Raw genomic sequence first — 19,926 nt, forward strand, 5'->3', positions numbered from 1 at the left:
CTGCAAAGCTCACCCTCTTAACTACCACATGAATTATTAGACTGGTCACATCATTTCGAAGTATAAAGAAGGAAGTATAAACTGTACATGGGGCCCACCCTGCTTGGGTGGGGAAGGGGAAGAGGGGAGCTGGAGCAATCACACCATCCCAGTTTACCTGCTTGGAATCCCAGGGGTGATGCAGCGTTTGAGGACTGGTGCCGAGAGCCCCTCCGACCCTGCGTTGAGCCCTTCCAGGTGAGGAGAGAGGTGCATGAGCTTCCTGTGGATTTGTGTCCACACTGGGGCTCTAAGAAGGGCTTTCTGCAGTTCTGGCCAGCAGACAGACAGCTGTGAAGCTGTGTTTGGTTTGACTCCGCTTATGAACGAAGGTCAGGCCCTGGCTTTTTCTCTTTGGTCCAGAGTGCAGTGGGTTCCTAGATAATTGCAAAGGGCAGATCGTTTATCTGATCCTGCCTGCCACCTGGAAGGTCTTTGACAAAAGAATTGAACTTTGGCCCTATGAAGTCATATGCAACACTAGTAGACACAGTGACATACCTATAATACAAGGTGCTGTGTCATTTATTTGGAAGGTTTTTTGTTTTTTGGTATTTTCGTACTTAATTGCTGGGAAGATTGAAAGGGAGTGTATTTTTTATTTTAAAAATACAGATAGGGGACTTTCCTGGTGGTGCAGTAGTTAAGAATCTGCCTGCCAATGCAGGGAACGTGGGTTTGAGCCCTGGTCTGGGAAGATCCACATATCGTGGAGCAGCTAAGCCCGTGAGCCACAACTGCTGAGCCCACACTCCACAACTACTGAGCCCACGCACTGCAACTCCTGAAGCCCACGTGCTGCAACCGCTGAAGCCCACACACCTAGAGCCCACGCTCCACAAGAGAAGCTACTGCAATGAGAAGCCCGCGCACCACAATGAAGAGTAGGCCCCGCTCACCACACCTAGAGAAAGCCTGCGCGCAGCAACAAAGACGCAACGCAGCCAAAAAAAAAATACAGATACTTCTTTTTCCATTGCATAGGATCACGTTCTCCCTAATTTTCAATCAATTTCAAGTATTTCCTGTGAATTTCTGACATTGCCTAAAGAAGCAGTCCTTTTTTTTTGGGTTTTTTTTTTTTGTCCTTGTTGCTGCACGTGGGCTTTCTCTAGTTGCAGCAAGCAGGGACTACTCTTCGTTGTGGTGCCCAGGCTTCTCATTGCAGTGGCTTCTCTTGTTGTGGAGCGCGGGCTCTAGGTGCGTGGGCTTCAGTAGTTGTGGCACACAGGCTTCAGTGTGGCTCGAGGGCTCTAGAGTGCAGGCTCAGTAGTTGTGGCGCATGGGCTTAGTTGCTCCGCAGCATGTGGGATCTTCCCAGACCGGGGCTCGAACCCATGTCCCCTGCATTGGCAGGCGGATTCTTAACGACTGCACCACCAGGGAAGCCTTCGTGGGGTATTTTTTCGTTGGTTGATTTGTTCATTTGTTGAATTAATGTTTCCTGAGCATCTTCTATGGGCCAGGTACCATGTTAGCACTGGAGATGCAAGCTTGAACAAGGCAGGTACAGCCTTCAGTGAGTTTGCATTCTTGTGAGGAGATAAACACATAAGTAAATAATAAGATGGTTTCAAACACTAGAAAGTGCTATGGTAAATGGCGGGTGGTAAATGAAGGAAGGCTGCTCATTGGGTTAGTTTTTTTTTAACAGCTTCATTGAGATATAATTCACATAACAGACTCCTTTAAAGTGTAGAATTCAAGTTTTTTTTTATAGTAATTCACTGGATTGTATAATGGTCACCAGATTCTAATTTTAGAACACTTTTAATCCGCCACCAAAAGAAACCTCTTACTCACTAGCAGCCCCTCTCCGTCCCTCTCCACTCTCTTCAGTCTTAGGCAACCATTAATCTACTTTCTATCTCTATAGATTTGCCTGTTCTGGACATTTCAGATATATGGAGTCATACACTGTGTGGTCTTTGTGACTGGCCTCTTTCACTTAGCATAATGTTTTCAAGATTCATCCACGATATAGCATATCAGTACTTCACTTAAGTGTAATTTTATGCCTAAGTATTTTATTCTTTTTGATGATTGTGAATGGAAGCTTTTTAGACATTCGTTTTTTATATGTTCCTTGCTAATGTATAGAAATACTGATTTTTGTATATGATCTTGCATGTGATTTTGTATATCATCTTGTATCCTGGGAGCCCACTAAATTTGTTTATTAGTACTAGTAGTTTCTTAGTGGATTGCTTGGGATTTTTCATATACAAGATTATGTCATCTACAAATAGAGATAGTTTTATATCTTCCTTTCCAATCTGGGTGGCTTTTATTGGAGTAAGAGAGTACAAAATTGAATGACAGTAGTAAGAACGGACACCCTCATCTTGTTCCTGATCTTGGCGAGAAACCACTTAGTTTTTCACTGTGTCCCCGAGGGTTTCAAACACCTTCGTTCTGTTTCAGTCTCCACTGCCAGCTCTGAGGCCTTACCCATGTCACTTGTTGCAGTTCCCTAAACCAGAAAACGAGAAGGTTGATTCAAAAGGGCCTTCCTTTCCAGTTCTTCCATCCAGCACTTCTGTGATTCTACTTTGGTATTCTTTCATCTTAGCCGGTTCCCTTGGACATTGGTTAGATCATCAGACAAACTCTATAAGGACACTTGGAAATATTTGCACGTTCGTTTTCCAAAGCCATTTTGACTGCTTTCAACCTAGACTAGATGGAAATTGCAAAAAATTGAAACATGCAAGCAGAAATGGTTAATGGATCCATATTTCCTTTTCTTTGTAACCCTGAACAGCTAGGGGGAAAGATTTGTTTGAGGACGATGCTCATTTCCACAAAAGGTCAAAGAACCACAGCTTCTTCCCACTGTACCTCTAAAAATCATTACCTTCTTTGTTTTCAGACTCTCAGCGTTCTCATCTCTCCTCCTTCACCATGAAGCTGATGGACAAATTCCACTCACCCAAAATCAAGAGAACGCCATCAAAGAAGGGAAAACCAGCTGAGGTGTCTGTGAAGATTCCAGAGAAGCCTGTGAACAAAGTAAGCTGACTGTCTAGGTGTTTCTCCTGGCCTTCACCTGCTTTGAGCAATGAGTTTGTGCTGTTTTTTAAGTTTATTCCCTGGGGATGGAACTTTCAGTACAGAACACCTATTCCATAGCATTCCACGGCTCCAGGCGGAGCTTTCATTGTCCCTGTGGAATATGAACCTTTAGGATGGTTGAGTGTTTCTCCTGTTAATCAGAGTCAAGCTTGGTTGGCTAGAACAGTTCTTTTCCAGCTGTGTCATCCTCTGGGCATTTAAAACAGCTCAGCTCATCATGTTCACACTCCAGGATGCTGCCTCTGTGCCCCAGAGAGGCCCACGTTGCCCACACATACTCTCTCTCTCTCTCTCACACACACACACACAGACACAGACACACACACACACACACAGACAAACACACACACACACACACACACACAGATTCATGATGTCCAGAACACCCATCATTCGGCTTTAGGGCCCATGCTCTGAAACTTGCTAAACCCTTGAAACCCAGCCAAAGATGTCCTCAAACACCAGTAACCTCAGCAGGGCCAGTCAAGCCAGATGTGTTGGAACAGCTGTTGGTTTTCATCAACCCCTCCCTTCAGCCTAAAACGGCCATTTCAAGCTCTGTAGGAATCCAGGTTTCCTCTCTTCCAGGAGGCAACAGACAGATTTCTACCAGAGGGCTACCCTATCCCCTTGGATCTGGAGCAGCAGGCAGTAGAATTTATGTCCACCAGTGCTGTGGCTTCCAGGTCTCAAAGGCAGAAGGTCAGTGTGATGTTAAGAACAATTGGGTTTGCCTTGCCCTCTACTGCAGAATCCTGGCCCATGGTTTTGGGGATGGAAAAAAAATCTATTGCAATATCATTGTGTTCAGCTGGGTGGCAACTGTGGGCTTAATTGTTCAGGAAACAGTCCAAGGAGCCTTGGATAAATGTAAGAGTTTATCCAAGCCCCCATGGCCTTTGGAGAGAGCTCAGTACTCCATGGCGAAAGCTCCGGGATTTTGGGGATTGGTTTGGGTGTGCTGCTTGGGTCCAACGGGTTCGGGGGAAGCGGGTGAATCTCATCTCTTAAGACCAGCTGTTCTTTCCTTGAGTTGCTAAGGTGATCTGGATAGTTGAGAAAAGGAAGGGCATCTAAAGTGTAAGGTACTCTGTTAACTATCTCCCGAGACTCCTGAGTGTGATGATACTGTGCGGAACCAGCGCTCTCAGAGCCAGGGACACCTTTTGTGCCGCTAACATGTACCAAGCCTTTTTTAGCCCCATGCTATGTGCTTTACACTCGTTCTCTCACTTAATTGTCATTATAACCCTGGAAGGTGGAAACTTATCTTGCAGAAAAGGAAGCTGGGAGTATGGAGATATTAAACGTTTGGGCAAAGTCACACGAAGAGTAGTGATGCTGAGATTTGAACACAGGTCATCTGACATCAAGTCGAAACTCTCTCGATGCTACAGTTACTCTTTATGAAAGTCAATTTATTTTTTAATATCTAAGAAATCTAATGTTAGCTCCCACACGTAACTGAACATAAAAACAAAATTAAACTCAGCAGTGTAAAATAAAGACAAGCCTTGTAGATAAGTAGATTCTGAACCCTTCAGTGACTGTCCACAGTGTAGTTTGTAGAACTGTTGTCACAGCTGTCAATTTAATGCCACTAGCAAACACTACCCTGTTATATAAACACATAACTCTTGAATTTTGCAGTGTATCTACTTTTGTTTTTATGTTGACCAGCAGAATATCTTAAAAGTCTAGTTAAAAGTGGAGAAAATAGGTTTTAAGTCCAGAGTCTTTGTTGAATAATCGTTTTTCCTGCCCCATCTGTTAAGAAAAAGAGGCTATAGAGAGCAAGAATGAAATATACGGTGTTTGCCAGATTGATCTAAATTCCAGATTGAAGAAGAGTAATAAAGTGGAAGATTTGGTCTGTACCACAATTATTTTTTATTGCAATCTGTTTAGCAACCCCTTGGAACTGGGTTTTATATTAAACGCCAGGAAGAGTGTCACTTGTCATCTGACACTAGTCCAGGCAGCCCGGAGTAAAATGATTTACTAACCACTGTGTTTTGCTAGTGAACTCTGATAAGAAACTGTTTCAGCCGCTCACTTCTTGGAATTTTTCCCCCTTTCTTCATCACTCCAAGAGAGGTCATAGGGGAAATTTGATGCTCAAGTACCCTTTCCTTAGTGGGGGTTTCTGCAAACTCCAGGGGACATTTGGCAATGTCTGGAGACATTTTTGGTTGTCACAACTAGGAGATTGAAGCAGGTGCTACTGGCATCTGTTGGCTGGAGGCCAGGGATGCTGGTAAACATCGTACAATACAGAGCACAGCAACCCTGCCTCCCCCCCCACCCCAACAAAGGATTTTCTGTCCTAAAATGTCAGTGCCATGGCTGAGAAACTGTTCTCTGGGAAGGAGCTATAGATGTGATCTTCACCCAAGGAAGAGTGTTACCCTGGTTTCTGGTCATTGCCCTTTAAGAAGGGTTGAATTACTGTGCTCTGCCCCAGGCCACCTGCATGAGACAAAGTGAGTATAAACCCATGGTGGAGGCCCACAGTCAGAACAGGAAGTGTTGGGAAATCTGCCAGGGTGTGTGAACTTAGCCGACTCTGTCATTTGCCATCATCCTTAATTATCACTTACTAGCTGTCTTACGACTTAGTATTTCCATATATATTCTCATTTTCCCCAGGTTATTACATGGGAAATTGCAACTCAGGTAGACAGAAATAGATTTGGATCCATCTACAACTTACTACAGGTCTCTCTTTGCCCGGGCCCTATCCTGGGTGATTTCACGCGCCGTCTTACTTACTCCTCACCTTGACCATGTGCACAAGCTTTCACTCTTCCCAGTATACAGAGAGTGTGGGCTCTGGCCCAAGTTTTCTTAATCAAAATCTCTTCCTTCCTTAATTTTATGAAGTGCTTCCATATGCATTCTCACCCAGCCCCCCACACGAACCTCTTTAGATCACCCAGGGCAGGCGTTATTCTCCCCATTTTGCAGATGAGGAGCCTGAAGCCCAGCAGTGCCTTTGGGTCGAGGCCCTTCCCCAGCACCGCTGGCCTCATGTAGTTTCCAGGTTTGTTTGCACCAGTGGTGGCATCTAACCCCTGATGCAGGAGCCGGTGTGCAGGTGGATGCAGCTGCCTCTCTGAGGCCTCGGCCTCAGGTTCCCTGTTCCTGGGGGTGTTCGGTCTGGGTGTCTCATTGTAAACTCTTCCGACTGCTGGCTGTGTTTTGCGAGAAGCCATAGTTTAACAGCTGATGGGCTAGGGGAATGCACAGCGTTCAGAGGCCATTAATTCTGGGAGTGGAATTTGCTGGAGAGTTAATGGATGAAACCTGACTCTGCCAGGTTGTCGGCTCCTTTATTAGGAGCCCAGGGCAGCCCGGCTCTTCAGTGCCTCATTTGATCTCTCTGCAAATGACAGGAGAGTTCTCTTTTTTTCTGTGAAGTGCCTTGCCGCTTTTGGACGGCTCCCATCTCCAGATTAGCCCCTTTCTCCCTAGCAAGCCTCGTGACACATTTTCTTAAAATGTTTCCTGCTTCCCCCCCAACGTTTTGTCACTGCTGGCTCCTTGCGCGTCCTGATGTGCTGAGATGGCAGTGTCGTAGCCAGAGTCCTCTTGCTCAACTGGCCAGAGTGGTTTTAGTCACATTTGATGTCTGCAAGGCACCATGAGTTCCTTCATACTGAGGTTCCTCTCAGCCCCGTGTAGGCCATGGCGAAGCAGAGCGCTCTGGGCCACGAGGTGGAGAAGCAAGTGCCTGGCTCTTGGAAACACACAGTAAATAAACAAACGTGTCAGGTAGTGAGAAGAGAAAACTAAGTGACAGCAAAGAGGCCACAGTGATGGAGATGGGGAAGGGGTGTCTCTTTCCTCCCTTGGAGAAATGTATCATGGTGGCCTGCAGGGTACCTCTTGGGAAGTGCCCCCACTGAGACAGATCAGATCGGGTTTTTGAAAGTTGTCTGACGAAAGGAGCTAATTATTTCCTGATTCCATTTATATATTTTTCCTTTGATATTCCCATAAAATCCACTATTGAAATTTTTTATTTAAAATGACATTCCTCATTATTTTAAAAGAGCTGGTGTTCAGAATCATAATCACTTTTCATTGTGTATCACTTTTTTATATATTTATATAGTTGTGTTTGTTTTTTGTTTTTTGGGGTTTTTTTTGCGGTACGCAGGCCTCTCACTGTTGTGGCCTCTCCCATTGCGGAGCACAGACTCCGGACGCGCAGGCTCAGCGGCCACGGCTCACGGGCCCAGCCGCTCCGTGGCATGTGGGATCTTCCCAGACCGGGGCATGAACCCATGTCCCCTGCATCGGCAGGCGGACTCTCAACCACTGCGCCACCAGGGAAGCCCTTATATAGTTTTAAATCTACTTTTTCTAGAAATTATCTTCTTGTTCTCGGTAGTTTTTATTTGAATATTCTCTGGAGCTCAAAGAGCCCACAGGTGGCAGTTTTCCTCATACGTACCACTCGTAATTTGCCCTGGACGTGTAATCAATTCTACTTGAGTAGATTATCCATTTTTGGATTTATCCATTTTATAGATTATTCTTGATCTCCCTTTCCCTGCCAGCCAGCTGGGACCTGGGTTGTTGACATTAGGGTCAGTATAAGGAGAGGTTGGAGAAAGAAACCAAAGGGGTGCGTTTACCCACTGTCTGTGCATTCAAGGTATCCCACAGTCAAGGAGAAAAGGTTTGGGTGTGGGAATGTGAGTGCTGGGAAGTACAGGACTCTGTGTTTTATTTTCCTCCTAGGCGGGCTTTCCTCAGGGGCAGAGGGACCCTGTGTGCTGTTAGCACATATGCTGCAGGAGTAGTGATTGAATTGTTGCCATCTGTCCAGCTTCTTCACCTTTTCACCCCAGCACGTCCTGCCCCTTCTAACCCCAGGGTTTCCAGGTCCTTTGGGAGAGCCATATCATTTCATTGAGAGGGGCTGCATCTCTGGTCAAATGTGGGAATCTAGTGAGGAGTCCTGGGAGAGTGGATTCTGAGCACTAATGCCTCTGACCAGTCTTACACAGCCCCTAGGACCTTGAAAGGCCTTGATTTGACTTACTGGATAGATACACACGTTGGGACTTAACTGTTGGTTCTGTAAGCATCCTGCAGCCATCAGCAAATTAGTCCTCACTACACTTACTGAGTTTAGTGGTGACTTCTCAGTGTGGTTGAGGCGGAGACCCCAGGGCAAATCAGTCTCTGTCCGGGAAGGGAATTAGGAATATCTAAACAACCTTTCTCAGTCAGCCCCTTCTTCTTCCTTCAAGTCTAGCCTCTGTATCCTGATTGCAATCCTTAGAAAAACAATTTGGCTTGCTTTCTGCAGCAAGAAGCCTTTTCCATTGGTGTCAATCTCAAACTAGTTTGCAGGAAATTTTATTTTATTTATTTATTTTAAAATTGCTCCCTTTAATCTCTCTCCTCCCTCCTTACTCTTAACGTTTCCTTTCAGAACCTGAGCTGGCTGGAAGAGAAAGAGAAGGAGGTTGTCAGTGCCTTGCGCTACTTTAAGACCATTGTGGACAAAATGGCTATTGATAAGAAGGTACTGGAGATGCTTCCAGGGTCTGCCAGCAAGGTGCTGGAGGCCATCTTACCCCTGGTGCAGAGCGACCCTCGAATTCAGCACAGGTGAGTTGCTCTGGGCTGTGTCAGAGCAGTGGAGGCCTAGTGGCACCTTGGTTCAGGGGCGTTTCACACTCAGTGTTTCTAGGACCAGTGAGGAGTGCCAGGAGGAGAAGGAGCCCTCCCACGCCCTGCCCCCACCCCTACCCCATGGCTATCGCTTGGTATTCTTCCAAGGTTGAGGTCATCATTGTTACTCATGAGGCCTCAACACTGAGGAAGATCGCCACCATTGCTAGGGATGTAGCCACGCTGTAAGTCTGTGGTTATTTTTTCGTACTAGCCAGCTCATTGGCAATAATCACATTGATTTGGACCCATTTTTCCCAGTACCCTATGTTAACCATAGTTTATTATGACATTAAATCCTGCCAATATCTAACCTATTGGAGACCTTGGCTGCTTAGATTATTAGGCCAAAAGAGGTAGAGAAGAATCCCATTAGAGCATGGATTAGTGAAACATTTAATTGTATCAAGCCAGGTCCTCCCAAACAGCACCTGGATTCATTGGAAGCCAGGTATGGAAGTGTAGTCAGCTTTTGTGGGGTAATGCTTTTATTGCTAGAGTTCGTTTTCCTCTGAAAGGTTAGTGAGCGGCTTGCCCCTGTGTTTGTTGTTAAATACAGAAAGGAAAGCAGTATTAAATGTAATCTTCAGCGAGAGCCTATCAGGAGCTTCTTCCTGAGAGGCTGTCAGATGCCTGCTGGCGTTGTTTTTCTTCCCTGGTACCTGTTCAGGATAAACATCTCTCTGTTTCAGTTCCTCAAGATGGTTTAGTGTCCTTGTAGCCCCATGAGGCTAAGCTTTTGTAAACTGCTTTCAGAACTTGACAGTGAAGTACATAGTTTTCTTCTTCTGGGAGATAAAACAGTATCTTTATTTCCAAGAAGCTCTCTGCCCTGGAGCTTCTGCTGACCCCTGTAGATGGTGGTCTTTTGGCTGGAAGCTCACTGAAGCCACTTGGCAGGGAAGGATAAGGCGTTGGTAGGGCTTTGCTCTGCCCTGTCTTCACTTTCCAGGCCAGGCTGCTGTCATGTACAAGAAGCCTCTGAGGAAGCGAGTCCCTTTGGTGCCTTGTTCAGTTGCTCCATATGGAGGACTCTGTGAGACCAGCACCATGCTTTTCCAATAGGTAGCCCAGTGCCCAGCTTGTAGACAGGCCCGGGGCTGTTCTCCTTTGAGGAAACGTGCTTAACAGTATGCTGGGTTTCAGACGCACAGGTAGCTTTCATGAAATGCTCTCATACACTTCTCATGGGATGGACCTACCGTGGGAGAGTTCAGATCTGAAAAAATCAACTCCCCTACTGTATGACAGTGCTGATTTGATGGTACCGAGTGGAAGCTCTGTTTGACTTTGAAGGAGGGAGACTTACAAGAGTTGCACTTCCTGGGGGAGGATATGCTGCAGCTGGACCTGAAGGAAGGGCAGGATTTGAATTGGCAGTGGGGGCAGGAGAAGGAGAAGAGCAAAGGAACTGAGGCCAGCGGGCACAGTGTGCCCGGCAGGGACGAGACCAGCCGTCCTGTGAGCAGAGTGTGATCACACCAGGGCGCCGACGGGCGGCGCTGTGGGAAATGAGGGCGGATCCCCTCACGTGCCAGGCCTCTTTGGGAGCGTCCAGGACAGTCACCTTCACTGAGCCCTGTAACAGCGTTGACAGGGCACTGCTGCTAGGACTGTCGCTTCCTGCAGTGTCAGCCAGCAACTCTGCTTGGGAAGTTACTTTCTAGACATGCAGGCCCTGGAAGAATTGACCACGTAATAGGACAATGGTCTGGGGCATTTTTTGTCCATGGGGAGGTTTTGTAATTACTTTATAGTTGACAAAAATTACTTGCTGTCTATAACAGTTTTCTAGAGGGGAAAGGAGAAATGCCTGGGTGTGGCCATAAGGAATAATGTTTTCTTTTTTTTTCTTTGTAGTCCTTTGGCTAATACCATTGGATTTGTTCCTCCTGAAATTCTTCCAAAGCCCGTTGATGATACTTTTATTGATCTCCCTGAGATGATCTAAAATGCTCCTCAAATGTTTCTTTTAGCTTCCTTCCATCATCTCATCCTCCTGTGCATTTGTTAGCTGGGAGGGTGTTTTCTTGCCTCTTCTCTGTGGGTTGGGCCCTAGCAGGTAGGCTCTTCGCCACGCTCCCCTAGGTTCCGAGGGCAGTGGTGACGGACCTGTGAACAAGCGGCTGGCTGTTCAGTGTGGGCAATGAATGGAGGCTTTTCCTAACGGTGGAACATTCAGAGATGTTTGAGAGCAGGATCCCTGCTTGCCCTCAGTGCAGACAGCTTTGCTCCATTTCAGAAACAGACCAACGACTGGTCCACTGGACATTTTGATGGTACAAGACCCTCCTTCCTTTTTTAATGTCCTTCCCGTGACATTAAGACACAGGAATATTCTTCTTGCAAGCTCACAATGTGAAGGGTGGACACAATTACCAACATTTTTAGGTGCTTTCAGGGAAATGTTAACATCCAGTGCAGGTAGGAATTAAGTATCACGTAAAAGTGACCCCTCCCACCTCTTTCATTTAATAATTGCGGGTGGGAGGCCACAGTCTTTGTTTCAAGAGGCCTAGCCTGGCCTTGCCAGGGAGGAGGAACAGAGCTGCTAGAAGCACACCCCCCTTCAGGACGACGCCATCTATGGTCCGGCCCCCCGGCAGGTCTGCAAGTTGTGTTTTATTCTCTCAGTCCTCCTTCGGAAGAGAATAGGTCTGACACCAAACACTTTTCGTTTGTGTCGTCCTCTAAAGCAGCCAGACCCTGGCTTTCTTGGGGTTCCTTTTGTAAAGTTTTCTTGTTTTTAATGGGGCTTGAGGAGCTGCTTTCATTCTTTCTGACTCTTCTTTCCTCCCGCCGGAACATGCACGGAGCCGAGTGAATGGCTAAGTGGAGACTTCAGACCTCCTGGAAATTCTCTTCCTCCTTACCTGATTCTGAAGAGCTTCCCATTAGAGCATTGTTTGGTTCAGGCTTTTTTTTTTTTTAATGTCTTTGTTTTTAGAACCTGTTTTAATCATATCTTACAGTATTATATATTTTTCTCAAAATTATATCTTTGGGGAAAAAGTATATCTTTGGCTCCTAAATGTCTGCCTCATTCTTTTTTTTTTTTAAGTGGAGGAGGTAGCATCCCACATATTTTCTACATTTTTGCTCTACCTCTGTTGTAATACATAATATTTAAAATGGCAAAATAATCCTTTCCATAAATCCTAGGGAAAAGTATCTTTAGTTGTTTAAAAATACGTGGAAGATATAAAACTTCTTCATTTTGGCCTCCACTCTACAGTCGTTGGGGCCTCCAGATGTGCTCAGGGCTTCTGTTTTGAGTTGTTGGCGTCATAGTGAAGTTGGTACCTCCTCCCCCCACCTACCGTCACCACAGGTCACCTCACCTCTGACTTGTCCTCCTTAAAATACTCCTCATTAGTGCATTCCTCTGACATCTCAGCCATGGTTTATTGCAGGGGATGGTGAAGCTGAGCCCATGTTAGAAGGAATTCTAGTAAATTTCAGATCTCTTTGAGCTCATGTTTAAAGACTGTTCCTTGGGACTTCCCTGGCAGTCCAGTGGTTAAGGCTCTGTGCTTCCACGGCAGGGGGTGCAGATTCGACCCCTGGTCAGGGAACTAAGATCCAAAAAAAATTTTTTAATAGAAATAAAGGCTGTTCCTTTAAAGGATCCTGCCTGCTAAAGTTCCACAAACCTGTTGACTCCTTGTGACACAATATAACATGAATTTTTATCTAATTCAGAACAAGAAGTGTACAACAGTCTGACCTACTAGAAGGAGAGGAAGATGAGGCACTCCTTGAGAGATGTTATCAGAATCTCGTGGAGGATGTGAAGTTTGAAAAAGCATATTAACTATCATGGTGGAATTTTTATACATTATATATGAGAAATGAAAAAAACTTTATAACAGACTGGAAGATAAAGCTCCACAAAATCTTCATGGGATGTAAGGAAATAGATTCAGGGAGGAAAAGTTTATTAAAAGGAGGTGCAGATCTTATAGGAAGAAGGGTTGAGAAACCCTAGTCACTGAGAAGCTAGTTCTCTGCTAAACAGATGACGTAAAGTGATGGTCACGCTTTAGATTTTTAATATTCTTTTAAAAATCTTCTTCTACCTCTAGCTCAGCCCTCTCCTCCTGCTATAGCCGAGTGTACCAAAGTCTCGCCAACCTCATTCGTTGGTCTGACCAAGTGATGCTAGAAGGTGTGAACTCAGAAGATAAAGAGATGGTGACAACCGTGAAGGGGGTCATCAAAGCCGTGCTGGACGGAGTGAAGGTACGTGCAGGTTCCAGACGGTCCTCATCAGGGGCTGGGAGCACCCTCCCTGCTGGGTGTTTGTCACATGAGAACTTGTTCCTGAACTTTGTACATTAGAGTGCACGTCTTCCAGTGTTTCTGCTGTTGGGTGCTGCTCTGTCCCACAGCTGTTTCTCCGTGGTACAGGTGACTCTTACAGGAATATAACCTTTGGAGTACTCGTCCTGATAGTTAGAAGAGCTTCCAGAAGCAGTCAGCCTTTACTGGGCCTTGTGTTAAATCTACAGGTAGTCTTTATACTACAGCTCTGGCTGTGCACGCTTGCCGGCTAGATGAAGTCCAGTGGAAATTGCTTTTGCACTGACTTTTAGCAAAACTCCCAGCATGTCAACTGCTACCTTTTCAGGTTCTAAGAACTTCTGGGATTCTTAGTAGAAAAGCAGGATTGACGTGAGTAAGAAATGAAACCAACTGTACTTGGAATCCATGATGTGGTCTGTGTATTTACTACCCAGGGAAGTCAGAAATGGCGGAATAGGAAATTATGAATCATCGCTACGGCGGGAAGTGAAGTCCTTGGAGGTTCTGGAATTGAGGTCCAAGGGACAAACCTTAATTGAGAAAATAAGTCCCAGTGGATGAGGAGCAGGGGATGATGTAGGGCGTGAAACAGTGAGATCCTGTGGGTTGGGACGGGGCTGTGAGCGGTGGGAATGGGAGGCCGGATAATGTAGTGGAAAGCGGGCTAGACTAGAGTAGAGCCCAGCTAGATTGGAATCCCAGGTTCACCACTTACTAGTCTGTGAACTTGAGCAATTTACTCAAGTGCTCCGTACCTTAGTTAACTCATCTACAAAATACATGCAGTTGTGGTACCCTGTGTCATGGGGTTGTAGGAAGGATTAAATTAGTTAATACATATAAAGCTTTTAGAACTATGCTGGGCATACTAAACACTCAGATCTTAGCTGCTGTTTATTATTAATTATGTGGTGCTAGATGTATGCTTTGCAAACAGGTCTCTTGGCTTGAAAAACTGTGTTCTCTTCCTTTCTAGACCCTCCAGTACAAAACTGTGGCCAAGGTACTTACCCTAGGTCCAAACAATTCCTTCCCCACTCAACCATGCCATTAGACTCCTGAATGCTGCCTCCTTGGATTGACATTCCCCAGAAGCTCTGGAGAGTAGAATAAGGACCCCCAACGGGTAAAAATTACAGATGGGAGGCTAAGAAAGCATTGCTGGACATTACACACTGCTCCGGAATGAACCGCGTTGGCTGGTGCGGTCTGGGCGGCTCCCCACCTCCAATACTGTGTGAACAGGGCTGCTGTGTCTGCTGGGGCTTTATGGAGCTCACGTAGAGGGAGGCTTGACCGGGCGGCATCATAGCGTGTCCTCCGACAGTTCCCCGTTCTCTTCACTCCCCACGGTTACTAGGTTACTAGGTCACTAGGTCCTGCACGATCGGTTTTGGCTGGTGAGACTTAAGGATGTAGCCCAGGGTGGCTGCTGTGTGGGACCTGACGTTGCTTTCCAGACCTGGCGCCCAGTCACACATTCTCCCATTCCAGCCTCCCGGCGGCTCTCTGAGGTCAGCAGGGCAAGTGAGACGTGACCTGGGTCCCACTTCACCATGGGGGGGTGTGCGCTTCGGGCTCGCCTCACCTGGCTCTTCCTGTCCAGGCTTCTGGAAATGCTGTTATTGGCAAGTGTTATTTTTCAGGTGACATTGTTAAGGCTTCCTTCTACCAAATTGATTATAATTAGATGTTTCGAAACAAGTCAGAACATCCAAAATAGAAGAGAGAGAGTTAAGCGTGAAGCTTTGTGACATTCCCAAGTGCATTTCCTTTATGGAATCATTAACGTGCCACTGTATCAGCTGAAAAATTGTCTAAAAGAAAAGTTTCTCAGAGTTTTCAAATTGACCAGGATAAGAGAGGGGGAGGGAGAGAGAAAGCGAGAGACACCTATTGATTATGAACCTGTCAGCGTCTGAACTTTTCCATAATTGTTTTTAAAATATTGTAACCAGAACAAAGATTCTCTAGGTGAGGAGCTCTGTACGTTAAATTTTGTTTCATTTATTCAAGAAGCGTTTATTGAGAAACTCCTGTGTGCGGGGCAGCGTGATAGAATTGGGAATATAGTGATAAACAAAACTGGCACCGTCCCTGACCTGATGGAGCTTAGAATCTAAAGGCGGAAAAGGACAGCAATCAAAAACTTGTAATTGTATAATTATAACCAGGACTGGTGCTATAAAGGAAGAATGGCGTGTGGTCTTACTTGGGTGTAGGGGGGACCTTCAATTTCAGGGTGATCAGAGACACTTCCCCAGGGAGAGACAGGCAGGCTAAAGCCTAAAGGATGAGCAGGAGCTGGCCTGTGTCGCTAGGAGTTTTTCATAGTTGGAGTCAGTCAAGGCCACAGGGACGATTTAGACACTGTAATGTTGGCGTTTGCTGTTAAGGTCTCAACTGTAATCATAGCTAACGTGTATTACCCACTTAATGCTTATAACGACCTCCAAGGTGGGTGTGATCCCCTCCTTCACAGATGTGGAAACAGTCTCAGGCAGACCAGTAGTCAGTGGCAAGGGCATGATTCACACCCAGGCCTGCTGGACCCCAGACCCTGTGTTCTCACCATCACCCTCAGCTGCCACCCACAAGGAGGAAGATTCATGGTTCGGCCCAAGGGATTCAGTGTGTCTCCCCTCCAGGCCAGCTGGCCTCCAGCCGCTCTCGCTGTCCCCGTCAGGCTTAGGACACCTTATAAGCTCCTGTCCTCATGGTGTGAGGGAGCTTCAGTGGGCTGGGAGGGACAGGACTGTGCAGAGGTGAGCTACATCCATGAGGGTGTCATCATCCCACTTGGAGGGAAAGTGTTGGCATGTTCCTGTAAACTGACTCACCATCTTCCAAGTTACTCATTCACTCGTTAAATGGAATTTTGCTTTTGAGGGTTGTAAAAGTGTTGTAAAGCAGGATTACTTTGTTTTTGTCCCTGAATGTGCAGTACCATCTATCATTTAAACCCCCATGTAAATGCCACTTGTTAGCTCTGTAACCTTGGGCAACTTAACTCAGGTCGAAGGATGGACCTCTCTTATTATCTAATCTGACCCAGGCAGGTGCTTTACCAATGGGAGCCTGAGACTCAGATGGTCATGACCGTCTGGTAGGAATTCAAAGGCCCTCACTTTCCCTTTGCTGTAGGAACCACCTCCAGCCTAGGTCTTGGCTGTTGGAGGATTGAGCTTCTCAAGGTCAAACAGATACACGAGTTTGTCCTTTCAAAACCAAGACCCCAACTCTTCCTAATTTCACCTTTTCTTCTTATCTCAGATGTACAGCTTCTTAACCCATCTCTCTGGACTCTGCTTTACCATCTCTGCAGACCTTCTTGGATCTCCCTTCTAAGACCTCCAGCCTCTTCCCCCACGAGAGAGAGAGAGAGAGAGAGAGACAGACAGACAGAGACAGAGACACACACACACACACACACACACACGTTTTTTCAATTGGAAGAAAAAAAAACACTGACCTGGGGGGAAACTTTGGAATACTTGCAGTTCTGTCATTTAACCATCACCACCCAAAAAATTAGGCTTGTATACCAGATTCACCTTGAATAGCAGGAATATTTTGAAAGAAATATTTTCCTGACTGTATCAGTTAGGGTTAGACTTGACTGCAAGAAAATCCAGAATAATACTGGCTTCAAAAGATAGAACTTTATTTCTCCTTCACGTATAAGAAGCCTACAGATAGGCAGACAGTCCAAGGCTAGCGTGGCATTTTCACAAAATGGCCAGGGATGTGGTCTCCTATCCTGCTTTCCCACCATCTTCACACATGGATTCCACCTCATGGTCCAAAATGGCTGTTACAGTCTCCATGAATTATGACTCCATTCCACCTAGCCAGGAAGAAAAGAGAGTAGGAAGTTGTGGCTTCTCCATTTAGGGGTGCTTCCTCAAAGGCCTCACAGAACTTTCACTTAACATTTTATTGGCCAGAACTTGGTCATATGCCCAAGTAAAATTCTGTTAATAAGGAAGAGCAGATACTGTGGGGCAACTAGCTATCTCTACCACACTGACATTTCAGATGAGCCACCTCTTTTATTCCTTGATCAGCCTATTTTAAAATTCTTATTTATGGGCTTCCCTGGTGGCGCAGTGGTTGAGAGTCCGCCTGCTGATGCAGGGGACACGGGTTCGTGCCCCGGTCCGGGGGGATCCCACATGCCGCGGAGCGGCTGGGCCTGTGAGCCATGGCAGCTGGGCCTGCGTGTCTGGAGCCTGTGCTCCGCAGCAGGAGAGGCCACAACAGTGAGAGGCCCACGTACCGCCAAAAAAAAAAAAAAAAAATCTTATTTATGATGAATTTCAGACATTTGCAAAAAAGAGAACAGTATAACGTAGCCCCATCACAGAACTTCCACAGTTGGCCAGTCTTGTTTCTTCCAGACCTCTTCCTACTCCCCTGGATTATTTGGAAGCGAATTCCAGGCATCATGCCCATTCACCTGTAAATACCTTAGCGCATATCTCTAGAATAAGGCAAACTTTTTCTGTAAAGGGCCAGGTAGTAAATATTTTAGGCTTCTGGGGCTACACATAGTCTCTACTGCATATTGGTCTGTTGCATATTCTTTGTTTGTTTTAATTTAGTTTTTTTAAGCAAAGCATTCTTACCTTGAGGGCCTTACAGAAGCAAGCCCTGGGCTGGATTTGGCCTTCAGGGTATAGTTTGCTGATTTCAAACAGTTTGGTTTTCAATTTCAGATCCAGATAAACTCCAAACACTATAACTCATTAATATTTGTCTAAAGTTCTCCCTTCTCTGTATTTTTCTCCTTGCAACTTGTTTGTTTTTTTTTTAGGGAAGGATTCTTTCTCTGAGAAGTCTCCCACACTCTGGTTTTGCTGATTACATCTATGCAGTGTTATTTAACATGTTCCTCTGTCCCTTGAATTTCCTGCAAAACTAGGCTGAATCAGGTTCATGTTTTTGTATCTAGAAGAATGTTTCCTAGGTGCTGCCGTGCACTTCCTTCTAGAGGCATCTTTCCTTTTTTGATGTTAATAGCCGTTGATGGTTATTGCCTAGATGGGTTAATTCCTTGGGAGTTGCAAAATGATGACATTATACTTCTTTCTGCCATCCCTTCCTCATTCCTTAGCTGGAATACACTAAAAGAGACCTCCCCTTGTCAGTCAGGGTTATCCTGTGTTATAATTCTCAGGGGGAAAGGCAGGATCAGTGCTTAATTCCTTCCTTCATTTACCAGTTATCAAAATGAGTGTTTCTTAGTATCATCTAACATGACCATTGGATCGAGGTTTTGGGTTTTTTTTTAATTTATTTATTTGTATTTATTTATTTTTGGCCGTGTTGGGTCTTCGTTGCTGCGCACAGTCTTTCTCTAGTTGCGTCGAGCGGGGGCTACTCTTCATTGGGGTGCGCGGGCTTCTCATTGCGGTGGCTTCTCTTGTTGCGGAGCACGGGCTCTAGGCACGCAGGCTTCAGTAGTTGTGGCACGCAGGCTTCAGTAGTTGTGGCTCGTGGGCTCTAGAGCGCAGGCTCAGTAGTTGTGGCGCACGGGCTTAGCTGCTCTGCGGCGTGTGGGATCTTCCCGGACCAGAGCTCGAACCCGTGTCCCCTGCATTGGCAGGCAGATTCTTAACCACTGAACCACCGGGGAAGCCCTGGATTGAGTTTTTTAATATAGCATTCTGAACTCAGGGATGTAAATAAACATAGTTTATATGTCCCGTCCATTGCAGTTATTATCCTTAGTGATGCTCAAGTCCCATCTTTGAACAGTGACAGCTTCTTCACATTGTTTCCTGAGTTCATTTTGACGTGACCCCAGAAGTCTTTGATCGTTTTCTCACTTTGGGATATGAAAAGGTGTTCCAGGTTCATCTTACTTACTTGTGTGTGTATGTGGTAATAGCTTTATTGAGATATAAAGCCCATACCGTACAGTTCACCCAGTTTAAAACGATTTAGTGATTTTTAGTATATTCACAGAGCTGTGCAGCCCTCACCACAGTCAACTTCAGAACATTTTCATTGCCTCAGAAAGTAACCCCATACCCTTTGTACTCTCCCCATACCCTGCCCCCATTTCTCTCCATTCCCCCAGCCTTAGGCAGCCACTAATCGAACTTTCTGGCTCTATAACTTTGCCCCTTTCTTTTTTTTTGACCATGTCACACAACATGCGGGATCTTAGTTCCCTGACCAGGGATCAAACCCGCGTCCCCTGTAGAAGCGCAGAGTCTTAACCACTGGACCACCAGGGAAGTCCCTAAACTTGCCTCTTCTAGATACTTCATATAAATGGAATCATATACTGTGGGTCCTTTTGTGACTGGCTCCTGTCACTTAGCATAATGTGTTCGAAGTTCATCCGTGTTTTAGCATGTATCAGTACTTCATTTCTTTTTATTGCCAAATAATATTCCATTACATGGATATACCACATGTTATTTATTCATGGACATTTGGACATCTCAGTTGTTTCCAAATTTTGAGTAATGCTGCTGCAAACACTCGGGTACAAGTTTTTGTGTGGGTGTATGTTTTCATTTCTCTTGGTTATACGCCTAGGACTGCAATTGCTGGGTCATATAACATCTCTGTGTTTGATCTCGTAACAAGCTACCAGACTACTTTCTAAAGCAGCTGCACCATTTTACATCCCTACCAGCAGTACATGAGGGTTCCAATTTCTCTACATCCTCACCAGCACTTGTTATCACTGGCTTTTTCTGATGTAGCCGTCCTAGTGGGTGTGAAGTAGTATCTCACTGTGGTTTTTGATTTTCGTTTCCCTGATGGCTAATGATGCTGAGCATCTTTTCATGTGCTTAT

The 19,926-nt window shown here is 45.7% G+C and overlaps 1 protein-coding gene across 12 annotated transcripts in view; it reads left to right on the top strand.

The window, feature by feature from the left end:
• RAPGEF1 (Rap guanine nucleotide exchange factor 1) overlaps positions 1-19,926 on the top strand; it is a 140,981-nt gene that overhangs the window by 67,350 nt on the left and 53,705 nt on the right. For 8 of the 12 annotated variants that reach the window (XM_067742891.1, XM_067742893.1, XM_067742900.1 and 5 more), the window contains exons 2-5: positions 2,912-3,051; positions 3,703-3,816; positions 8,564-8,742; positions 12,891-13,047. In XM_067742891.1, coding sequence (XP_067598992.1) covers positions 2,912-3,051; positions 3,703-3,816; positions 8,564-8,742; positions 12,891-13,047 — 590 coding nt within the window. The remainder of the gene's footprint in view (positions 1-2,911; positions 3,052-3,702; positions 3,817-8,563; positions 8,743-12,890; positions 13,048-19,926) is intronic. The other 4 variants (XM_067742896.1, XM_067742901.1, XM_067742897.1 and 1 more) reach the window with 1 other exon arrangement.

The sequence above is a fragment of the Pseudorca crassidens genome, chromosome 7 (assembly GCF_039906515.1).
Source record: "Pseudorca crassidens isolate mPseCra1 chromosome 7, mPseCra1.hap1, whole genome shotgun sequence".
NCBI classification, from domain to species: domain Eukaryota; kingdom Metazoa; phylum Chordata; class Mammalia; order Artiodactyla; family Delphinidae; genus Pseudorca; species Pseudorca crassidens.